The following is a 12,206-nucleotide window of genomic DNA, read 5'->3' as shown; positions in this document are numbered from 1 at the left end:
CCAAATGGAAATGGATGAATACCCCATTTTCACAACACCCCTGACTGAGCTGAAATGGTGAGCATTAGCCACCCCAACTGACAAGTTCGACCCTGATGTCGTTTGTGAATTATATGCCAATGCCTACCCATTGGAAGGGGAAGAATTTGCCTACAAGTCTTGGGTCATGGGGAAAACCATCCTGTTTGACAGAGACACTGTCAATGACTTGCTGAACAATCCATTTTAGGAATAGGAAGGGGGCCTGTGCCAGTATTATGATGTTGAAACCAATGCTGAGTTCACTAACAGAGGCACTACTGCTCTATTGTGTGGCTGGAAGGTCATACAACACCAATAGGGATGGAAAACCCCTCCAGATCTATAGGAAGCATATGACCACTTTGGTTTAGGTCTGGAGGATTTTTCTATTCCACAACGTGTTTCCAAACAGTCACATGTCATCTCTTTCCCTCTTTGATTGTTGTCTCATCTATGCAATCTTGAAGGGTTGACGATTGATATGGCTAAGATCAATGTGTAGGAGATGTACAAGACTATAGTCAAGACTAGAAAGAAGGGATCTTCGGGGTTCCCATCATTGATCATTGAACTCTGTTCTCAACAAGGGGTTCAGGTTAACAGAACTAAGAAGATAAAACCCCCTATCACCTTGCATTACATCAGTCACAACTACAAAGAGGAGTCTGGTCCTCAGCAGGGTGACATGTCTAATAAGCCAGGGGCACCTAGCATCAGTCATCTCCACCTAGCTCCCTAGTATCATGGCATAGTAAGAAGCAAGTTTGTGTTGCTTTGTCTACCACCAAAGCGGAATATATTGCCGCAGGCGTGTGTTGCGGTCAGATTCTATGGATGAAGCAACAACTATCAGACTTTGGCTTAAAACTAGTGAAAATTTCTATAAAATGCGATAATACTAGTGCCATAAATCTATCGAAAAAACCAATTCTACATTCTAGAACTAAGCATATAGAGATTCAACATCATTTTTTAAGAGACCGTGTACAAAAAGGTGAATGCATGCTTGAATTTGTTGAAACCTCGAAGCAATTAGTAGATATTTTCACCAAGCCCCTTCCACAGGATACATTCTTTGTCTTACGCAGAGAACTTGGCATACCTGATGAAAAATATCTAAACTAACTTGCCTAAAGTTATTATGTGCCTTTGCTTGATCTATGTTATATGCTATTGGATGACAAATGTTATGAATGTATGTGTCCTTGTTTAGATTATCTTCGTGAATGCTTTAGGCTCTCTTAGTGTGTCAAAATCCTTTAGGTTTGTGTCTTAGCAAAAGAACTCTATTCATATCCTAGATATACATAAACTGCACTGAAATATGTGATAAATGCTATCAATAATCGATTATTCTGTGCGTTAATCGATTAATTTGAGTTACAGAAGCCAAAAGAAATTTTCATGTCACAAAGTAATCGATTAACATCAATTTTAATCGATTACCTGGGCTCAATTTTTTGAAAATCTGAAAATTATCTTATGATTAATCGATTAATGCCTTAACTTAATCGATTACTTAGGCTCCAAAATTTCAATTTTGAAAATCATTATGTTGGTTAATCAATTAAGCTACTACAGATAATCGATTAACAACAGTGCTGCATTAGATTAAAGTGAAGTTTCTGGATCATTTTTAAGTTAGAACCCTAATCCTCTTTGTTTCCCCATTCTGGATCTTTTCCCAAAATTGAGTGTTCTCAAGAGGTCATTAGCAAATTCGGTTCCTACCTTATAAGTTCCATATCTCTAAAATCTCTACCCAATTCATATTTCACCATTTTCCCCCTATTTAGAAACCCTAAACCTCAAATTCGAAAAATCGATTATCCAATCGATTAAATCACTATTATACCTGTAAGATGAGTGAACCAAGGAGCTTGAGAGTGAAGCACACTACAAAGCGTGCTAGACCCGGAGAAAAAGGCTCTTCCTCGACTCAAGGAGGACGAAAGAGTCACGAAGACCCTTACTACTCTCCCATTCTTCAAGAGGCTAGATTAGCTAAGTTTCAAGGTCATAAGCAAACCTACATTCGTTATGCGGATGTAGAATGGATTGATGCTCAAGGCTTTCAATTCCCACATGGGTTGGAGACCCAAAGAGTTAACAAATTCATGGAATTGTAAAGTAAGATGTATCCTTCACTCATTAGAGAATTATATAGCAAATTTAGATATAAGGATGAGGTGTATTCAACTGTAGTTATGGGGAAAATGATTATTATGGATGAAGAGCTATTTTTGGAAGTTGGAGGTCTTGATTATGATGGACCTATGCTAGATGATTACAACACTGAGTCACGGGGCTCATTCAATGCTATTGAAATGTACAAATCTTGTTTGAGATGACCTCACCTATTTGTGCAAGGGGAATTGACCAAGGCTAGGTCATTGTCTGCGGAAAACCGGCTCTTACACTATTTGATTGCATACATATTGGTTCAGAGAAATACTAACCATGCTCAACCCACCATCAATGATCTGAAACTGATGTTCACCATTCGGGAAGGCATTTCGGTTAATTGGCCTTCGGAGATTCTCAAAGTTATGAATGGCATAGCTTCTTCTTCATCAAGATTGCTCGCCTATGGGATATTCATCTCTCGTATCATTAATTACTACGAGATTGACACCACTCATGTGGACACTGTCATGACTAACTCCTGAGAGCCTCTTGTTGGTGACAACCTGATTCACAAAATGGGAATCTATAAATTTGGTAATGAATGGAAATATCAAGAAGACCATACTGCCACTGTGAATGAGGATATACCACCTGAAGATAATGCTGCACATCCTAGTGAGTCCATTCCCGAGCAACCACCAGCTGAGGCATTTGCTGAGCCTCAAGAACCATCGTTTGGGCTTGCTCACTTGGATGTGATGGAACATTGCCTCAATACGCGTATAGATGGACATTTTCAGAGTATGAGGGGTTCCATGGCTGCTGAATTTCAGCAACAACAACAAAGGCTTTCTGAGGATCTAGAACGTATTATTTTCATATTGCGTACTACTCATGGCTCATCTCCATCATCACCTACACAAGATTAGCCTAAATAGGAATGTCTAGTGTCTGTCTAGGGTGTGTGATTATTATGTATTGGTGATTGTAGTTTGGTGTTGCATATGTTATGGTTGTATTTTGATGTACTTTCTATTTTGAACAATCTGTACTCACTTATTGCACTTACTTTTATATGCTGTAACACTTTGATGGTAATTTGGATTATGTTTGCGAATTATTACGTTATCCTTTGATGTTATCTATTGTGCATATCCTATGTTGAATGATTGATATATTCTCAATATTGCTACATAACTATCTTTGATTATTCTATGGATTTCATGTTGAAGTTTCACAACTAGATAAATCTCGCAATCAATTATGTCATAATCTAGTTTTTATTACTAAACAATCAATTAACTCCATATTATAATCGATTAAACCTAAACTCTATGCATATGTTCAAGTTTTTATAAACTACTTAATCGATTATCCTTGATTAATTAATCGATTAAGACCAGTAAATTGATTTTCTTTCCTTACTTTTGGCTCTTTTAGTATCATAATCTGCCATAGTCTTTTTTATCATGCCAAAAGGGGGAGAAAGGTGTTGTTTGAGTTATTTTGCAGGTTGAAATGAGATTCCGCAAAGTAATCATGTTGCTACCCTAGCATTACCTCTTACATGGTTTGAGGGGGAGAATAAAGTGAGGGGGAGTAGCGTATCTGATTCAACACTATGCAAACTTTTTCAGTCCAACTTCAAGCCATCAAAAAAGGAATTATTTCAGTGTTTGTCATCATCAAAAAGGGGGAGATTGAAATGTCAAATAGTCAAAGGATGCCATTATAACTAATCTACGAAGTATTGATGAAGACAAGATCTTACATGGAAGCTTGAACACTTGGACATCTCAACAAACAACATACCAATAACTCAAGGTCATTGTCATAGTATCTAGGATTGTCTTTTTACATTCTAGAGTCCTAAGATGATTGCCTAGTATTGAGTCTTAGGGTAGGTAAACTCAAGATGGAAGTGTGTCACAAAGAGTCTAAAATAAAAATAACATAAAATGAGGCATAACATCAACACATAAATATATGATAATTAACACTCATGCATTTGCATTTAGCATACATGATTTTATGCATAAAGGTTTAATCATTTCTAAAATCATGATTGCATGGCTATTCATCATATAGGGTGTTTACCATTTAAAGATTGAAAAACATTTTTAATGAAGTTAATTGATTAACCTAGTTTGTAATCGATTAAGTCCTGGTGAAATCCTTAATCGACTAAGGAAAGTCATAATCGATTAAATGGAGTTACAGTAGCTAACCTCCCAGGATTTCTGTGCATTAATCGATTAAGTAATCTTTTAATCAATTAAGCCATAATTGAAAGTCAATTTTCAAAAACCCGTTAATCAATTAACACGACAATTTAATCGATTAATATCTGTTATATCATTTATGAGCTAATTCTGTTAGTTTGAAATAGAATCCATTCCGTTTTTAAAACAGTTTTCTCTGCAGCTTTAGTAAGCAAGAACGAAAAAATATCTTAGAGAAAGAATCAAAGATTCACTGTGCTAAAAATTTTCAAAGCTATCTTGATGTATCTTTGAGTTTTCTTGCATAAGCTTCAAGAGTGAAAAAAAGAGAGAATAGAGAGAAAAGAGAGAAAAATCTTTTCACTGAGCATAACCATTTTTTATTCAAATGAAAGCACTCCTTGCATGATTTCATAATTAGGGCTTAGGGCTGTGTTTGTGATATCTTTATGTCAATGGTGATTAGAGCTGATTATAGTGTTGTAATCTGCATATTCTAGTGTGCAAAGTAACTCAACGAAAGTTCTGAAATGGAGGAAAATTCTCATGATGTGTGGTATCATCACAGGTTGAGAATTAGGATTCATTAGATAAAAGTCTTAATTCGAGCAAGAGTTTCAGATAGGGCTAAATTGCGCGAAAGGTGTGGTATCCAAATAGGCATAGATAAGGGTTCAAACCGGGATTTGTGGTTCATCGGTTTCAAGAAGGAAGTTTCTATCTCGTTGTATTGGAAGTGTGGTTATAAATTACATTTCTGATTAGTGAAGAAAATCTCCTAGATCAACCGGGAGGACTGGATTTAATTTGTAGTGGACCGCAAACAAACAAGGGTAAAAATCGTTGAGCAATTTTTCTCTATCCACATCTCTTTATAATTCAGTCTTTATTGCTTCTTGTTTTGATTAGATTACTGTGATTAATTGCTTGTTGTGTTAATCTGCTGTTAGTCAAGAATTAATCTTAGGATAGTAAAGATCAAGAATTATCACGGTTTTTACGAAGCGAGAAAACTAATTTTCAAAGTAAAACAATCAGGATAATCGATTAACGTTATGATAATAATCAATTAACTGAATTGGCTTTAATTGATTAACCATGTTGATAGTCGATTAACTGTCGCAGCATTGAATTCTGCGCAAACATCGGAAAAGCGGGACTAGTGATCCGCGACACCTATTCACCCCCCTCTAGGTGTAATCATACCTTATTGGTAGCCAACAAAAACACCCGCTCAATCCGAACAAAGAGAAATAAATGCTAAAAACAATCCTAAAGTCCTAATTATGTCCTAAAATACAAGTTAAATGCAATGCAAATGTAGCATAATTTCATAGTTATCAAATCCCCTCAAGCTTATCTCTTGCTTGTCCTCAAACAAGTATCATTTCTAACTTTCTCAATCATGTATGAATTATGATATAGAAACCATGACCCAAAATAACAAGCAATCTCATGTTAGTTTTAAAACAATCTAGACATCAAGGCAAGACAATCATAAACATATTTAATTCAATCTAAGTCCTTAAGTCGTAACAATTGCATGAATTAGGGTCACTTTTCTCTCATCACTCTTATGTGTTTAAGGGTCATAGTGTTTCTCTCATAATATTTCATGAAAGTAAATTATCATATGCTTGATTATAGACCAAATCGCCACTGACTGTATTTGAATGCATGCAAAAATTAAGAGGTCTGTAAATGGTTGTAATGGGGCCAAGGTATGATTTAAGGTGGGAAAATCAAAGAAATGATAATTCAAAAGGCTTACAAATGTTTCCCAAAATACTTAAACCTTTTAGATATTTGATTGAAGCATTGAGATTCTCTTAATATGCATTACTTTATCATATGACCTTTTTTCAATCAACCTTTCTCCTTACAACATACTTTTTTCAGTCCCTTCTCTTTTAGTATACTTGGTATTTCTTCTTTTTTTCTTTTTTTTCTTTTTTTGTTGAGTTTTTCTAAAAGAGAAGGGAGGAATTTTATTTATTTATTTACTTCTTCACCTTTTTATGGATTCTTTCATCATACATGACATTTTTACATTTCTCATTGCTTCAACCAAACATCATAAGTGGACAACTAATGAGTTTTTGATGTTTATATCAAGCAGTTAAAGATCAAAAGAAAAAGTTCTAATTGCCTCTATCATTTTAATGCATACAGACAGACTTCAATCTTGAAACAGTCATAAATCAAGTTCTAGAATATACAATCATAGAAAATTATGCACTCATGAAAGAAAAAAAAAGGGTTTTATGCAATTGTCAATTCAAATAAGAACCCTTATTGTGTTTGGCCCAAGTTTCTCACATTTTGTACATTCAACAAAAGTTATGAAATGAAAACCTTTTTTTAACCAAATTTAATTCACAATTGTCAAATTTAATATCTTTCATGTTATTATTCTATCATCAATTTTTTTCTTTAATGAGGGTCACAGATCAACAATCACCATTCATTCATACTTTTTCATTTAAAGCAGGTATAGACCACATAGAACAAAGCAGAGGATAGATGATATATGAGACATATGATAATACATGATAATATGAATATTCAACGTAAAAAATTTAAAATCTATATGGTATACATGACATGAATGAACTATCTGAATGCAAAACCCCCTCAAGCTTAGAAATTTACATTGTCCTCAATGTAAAAATCTAAACAATAACAGAAAAAAAAAAAAGAAAACTCACGGGTTAGGTAGGAAGTGTTCATAACTCATGTGCCAATTATAAGTGGTTGACTTCATTGGGTGTACTGGAAGTACCTGCTAAAGAAGAGAAAAATGTCCCAAATGGCCATATGTCTTAGATGGACTAGTTGCAAATATCCTGGGCTGCACCACCATTTTTGTGTGGCCGACACTATATACATCATCCTACAAAGGCTCCAAACTCAGAGAGACACTAAAGCCGACACAAAAACACTGAATTTAAAAATGTACCTCTAGTGTGGGTTGCCTCCCACGAAGCACTCGTTTAATGTCATTAGCTTGACGATTGATCTTTTAGCTCATGTAGGATCCAAGAGGGCTATGTTTGTTTGTTTCTCCAATCACTCATTTGCTAGATAATGCTTTGAATGTTGACCATTGACATTGAAGCTTCCCCTTTCCTCATTCCATATCTCAACTGTTCTATAAGGGTAAACCTTGGTGACTCCAAACAGACCTAACCATCTAGATTTTAGCTTCCCTGGAAATATCCTCAACCTAGAGTCGAATAGGAGAACTAGTTCTCCTACATGGAATTCTCTGTGGAGTATGTGTTTGTCATGCCATGTTTTGGTTCAATCTTTGTAAGTGCGAGCATTCTCATAAGCATCCAACTGTAATTCTTCCAACTCTTGCAGTTGGAATTTCCTCTTTTCTCCAGCAACTTTCAGATTAAAGTTTAGCAATTTGACTGCCCAATACGCTTTATGCTCTAGTTCCACTCGAAGGTGGCTTACCATAAATCAACTTGAATGGTAACATACCAATATGTGTTTTATATGCAGTACGGTAAGCCCATAAAGCATCATCAAGCTTTGAGGACCAATCTTTCCTACTCCTAGACATTATCTTCTCCAATATGCTCTTAATCTCATGATTTAATACTTCCACTTGACCACTTCTTTGAGGGTGGTATGGGGTACCAACTCGATGAGAAACACCATACTTCTTCAAGAGGTTTTCATAATATCTTTCAATGAAGTATGAGCCTCCATCACTAATAACCAGCATCGGGGCCCCAAACCTTGGAAATATGATCTTGGTAAACAGTTTGCTGACTATTTTAGCATCATTGTGTGAAGATGAAATTGCCTCCACCCCCTTAGAAACATAATCGACTGCCACCAAGATATATTTGTCATTGTTTGAAGTAGGAAAAGGTCCCATATAGTCAACTCCCCATACATCAAATATCTCCACCTCAAGGATGGGGGTCATTGGCATTTCATGCCTTTTTGATATGTTATCCACCCTTTGCCAAAAGAAACCACATTGGAATACCTTTGCTATTGTTTTAAAAGTACTAGCATGGCCTCTATAAGAGGCAGAGTGACAATAATTTAGGATCTTTGACACTTCTTGTGGAACACATCTTCTATAAATACCATCAGCACATAGTCGGTAGAGGTAAGGATCATCCCATATATACTTCTTCAGATCTGAGAAGAATTTATTTTTCTGTTGCGGTGTCATTTTAGGTGGAAGAACCTTGTTGACCAAATAGTTTACAAAGTCAACATACCAAGGTGCCTCTATAGTGTCGAGGAGGAGGAGTTGCTCACCAAGAAAGGAATCATCAATAGGTATATCCTCCCATCCTCCACTTAGATGTTCAAGCCGAGATAAGTGATATGCAACTGGATTATCTGTTCCCTTTCTGTCAACAACCTCCAGATCACATTCTTGCAGAAGGAGAATCCATTGGATGAGACATGGCTTGGCTTATTTCTTACTCATCAAGTATCTCAAGGCTGAGTGATCAGTATGGACTATAACTTTAGAACCTACTAGGTAGGACCTAAATTTTTCGAAGGCAAACAAACAGCTAGTAGCTCCTTCTCTGTGGTTGCACAGTTGGCTTGAGCTCCATCAAGTGTTTTTCTTGCATAGTATATTGCATGCATCTTCTTGTCCTTCTTTTGGCCCAACACTACTCCCACGACATAGTCACTAGCATCACACATCACTTTAAAGGGAAGATTCTAGTATGGGGATTGCAATATTGGTACAGTGACCAATGCTTCCTTCAATCTGCAAAACTATTCTAGACAAGCAGCACTAAAATCAAATGCAGTATCTTTCATTAAAAGGTTAGAAAGGGGTTTCACAATTTTTGAAAAATCTTTTATGAATCTGCAATAAAATCCCGCATGGCCTAAAAAACTCATAACACCTTTTATGTTAATTGGTGGTGACATATTTTCTATTACTACAATTTTTACCATGTCCACCTCTATCCATTTTCCTTAAATGCCCCAACACAATACCCTCGCGCACCATGAAGTTACATTTTCCCCAATTTAATACAAGATTCACTTCCTTACATCTCTGCAATATTTTTGTCAAATTTGTTAAACAGTCGTCAAATGAAAGTCCATAAACAAAAAAATCATCCATAAAAACTTCCATTATGTTTTTTTATAAAATCAGAAAATATTACAGTCATGCATCTTTGAAAAGTGGTTGGGGCATTACATAGCCCAAAAATGTATTCTCCTATAGGCAAAGGTGTCTTAAGGACATGTGAAAGTAGTTTTCTGTTGGTCTACAGGGTGAATGGAGATTTGATGAAATCCTGAGTACCCATCCAAATAATAGAAATATTAATGTGTAGCAAGCCTTTCAAGCATTTGATCAATGAATGAGAGAGGGAAGTGATCTTTCCTAGTAGATGTGTTTAATTTTCTATAATCAATGCACATTCTCCAACTTGTGACTGTTCTAGTTGGTATTAATTAATTTTTCACAAATGTCAATCCTCCCTTTTTAGGAACCACATGAACTGGGCTCACCCATTCGCTATCAAATATATGATATATTACCCCAACATCTAAAATTTTCAATACTTCTTTCCTAACCACTTCTTTCGTATTAGGATTTAGTCTCCTCTAGTTTTCAATTGAAGTTTTATGGTTAGGTTCCATGAAAATTCTATGCATGCAAAAAGAAGGGTTTATGCCCTTTATAACATCTAATGTGTATCTTATTACCTTCCTATGCATTCTCAGGACCCTTAGCAATTTTTTAGTTTCCAATTTATTTAATTAACATTGACAACAACTGGATAAAATGAATTATGTCCAAGAAGTTCATTCCTGAGGGTGGAGGGGAGTGTTTTTAATTCAATTTTAGGTGTCTTCCCCTCCTTCCAACCTTCAGATTTGGATATTAACTTCAAGGTCTCATCTTGTGGGTTATGAGGAAGGGTTGGGCATGCATTCAGAAATTCAATAACCTCAACTACTTCCTCATCAACGCCCGAAGTGTCACCATCTCCTAGGCATCTCTCTGAGAGATCCTTAGATTGCACTCTAGATGCTTCCTCTTTCATAACTTGGTTCAGCATATCAACCCTGAAACATAAATCCTCAAGAGAATGTGGTTTAATAGATTTAGAAATATCAAACTCAACTTTTTCATCCCCTATGCTTAGGGAAAGTTTTCCATTCTTTACATCAATTATAACACCAGTAGTAGCCAAAAAGGGTCTACCTAGTATGATTGGGATTTGTGAGTCCTCTTCCATCTCTAGTATTACAAAATCTGCTGGAATAAAAATTTTCCCAACTTTGATAGGAACATCCTCCAAGATGACTATAGGGAATTTAACTGACCTATCCGCTAATTGAAGTGATATAGTAGTGGGTTTTGGTTCACCCACTTCCAATTTTTGGCACACGGATAAAGGCATGAGACTCACATTTGCCCCCAAGTCACATAAGGCATGATCAAAACTAGTATTTCCAATTAAACATAGGATAGAAAAACTACCAGGATCTTTTAATATAGGAGGTAATATATTTTGAATTAAAGCACTACACTCCTCAGTTAAAGCAATTGTTTCATAATCCTCTAGTCTTCTTTTTTAGATAAAATATCCTTAAGAAATTTTGTGTATGGAAGCATTTCCCGCAGTGCCTCAATGAAGGGTAAGCTGATATATAATTTCTTAAGAATATCCAAAAAATTCCAAATTTCTTTTCTAATTTGCCTTTGTTAATCTTTAAGGAAAAGGAACTGGTGGCACATATGGTGGTGGAACTATATACTTAGACACCTTTTCAAAATTTTGATCCCCTTCAGGGGGTTGTGTCTCAGTATGTTCCTCTTCCACTTGTGCCTTTTTCCTAATTTGAGGAATATCACTTAGTTCCTTTCCACTCCTTAATTTGACAAATTTACAATGTTCATTATGTGGATTTTTTTCTGGTTGTCCTGGAAACATCCCTGTTTGCCTATTAGGATTACTAGCTTGTTGGGCAATTTGTGTTTCTAGCATTTTACAATGGATGGTCAAGTTTTCTATTTTAGAATTCAAGTCATTGAGAATGTTTGAAAAACTTTTATTAATCATGACTTGATCTTCACGAAATTTATTTTGGTTAGCAAGCAATTTTTCCCGACCTTCCATTAATGTTTTAAGAGCAGGGCTAATAGGAGAATATTGTACCTATGGAAACCTTGTTGGAGGTTTCCTGTTACCTGGCCCATCTAGTATTGCTGATTCAGAGTGTTGTTGCTCCTCCAAGAAAGGTTGGGATTGTTCTGTCTGTATGGTGGGTTGAATTGTTGTCCGCTCCTTTCCTTATAATCATAGTAGTTGCACGATTCAGGTTGTTCATTGACCAATGCTCCATGTCCAGGTTCAGTGAAGTGTTTGAATTCAGACCACTCATGACCTTTTGCTCCATATCCCTCACAAGTTGTAGTATATTTTTCTAGCTTTCCAAACCTTTGAGAAAGGTTCTCTAGTGTGGAAATTACCTTCTCCATCTGATTGCCTGAATATTATGCACCAGAGTCTCTTCTTAGGTGATGTCTCCTCTCATTTGCCCGTTGGTGATGATTGGAAACTACATTCTCTATGATCTTTAAAACAACTTCAATTCCTTTGCACATAAAGGCACCACCTGCTAAAGAGTCCAACAACTGTTGTGATGGATAATCTAGCCCACTGTAGAAGTTCTAAACCAGCATCCAAGGTGGAATACCATGATGAGGGCAAGCTTCAGTCAACTCAATTAATCTTTCCCATGCTTCAGAAATTGACTCCCCATCCTTTTGACTGAACATCTGGATGAGGTGCCTATAGTGCACAATTTTGGAAG

At 36.0% G+C, this 12,206-nt stretch overlaps 1 protein-coding gene across 1 annotated transcript; it reads right to left on the bottom strand.

Moving 5' to 3' along the window:
* LOC109352957 lies at positions 7,674–9,062 on the bottom strand. The gene is made up of 4 exons (XM_019595143.1): positions 8,922–9,062; positions 8,484–8,766; positions 7,863–8,216; positions 7,674–7,762 (listed from the first exon to the last, which is right to left on the bottom strand). The coding sequence occupies exons 1-4, from the start codon at positions 9,060–9,062 to the stop codon at positions 7,674–7,676; spliced, it is 867 nt and encodes a 288-aa protein (XP_019450688.1).

The sequence above is a fragment of the Lupinus angustifolius genome, chromosome LG07 (genome assembly GCF_001865875.1).
Source record: "Lupinus angustifolius cultivar Tanjil chromosome LG07, LupAngTanjil_v1.0, whole genome shotgun sequence".
Classification (NCBI taxonomy): Eukaryota; Viridiplantae; Streptophyta; class Magnoliopsida; order Fabales; family Fabaceae; genus Lupinus; species Lupinus angustifolius.
The sequence above is the reverse complement of the archived record's forward strand: the minus strand, read 5'-3'. Positions and strand labels throughout refer to the sequence as shown.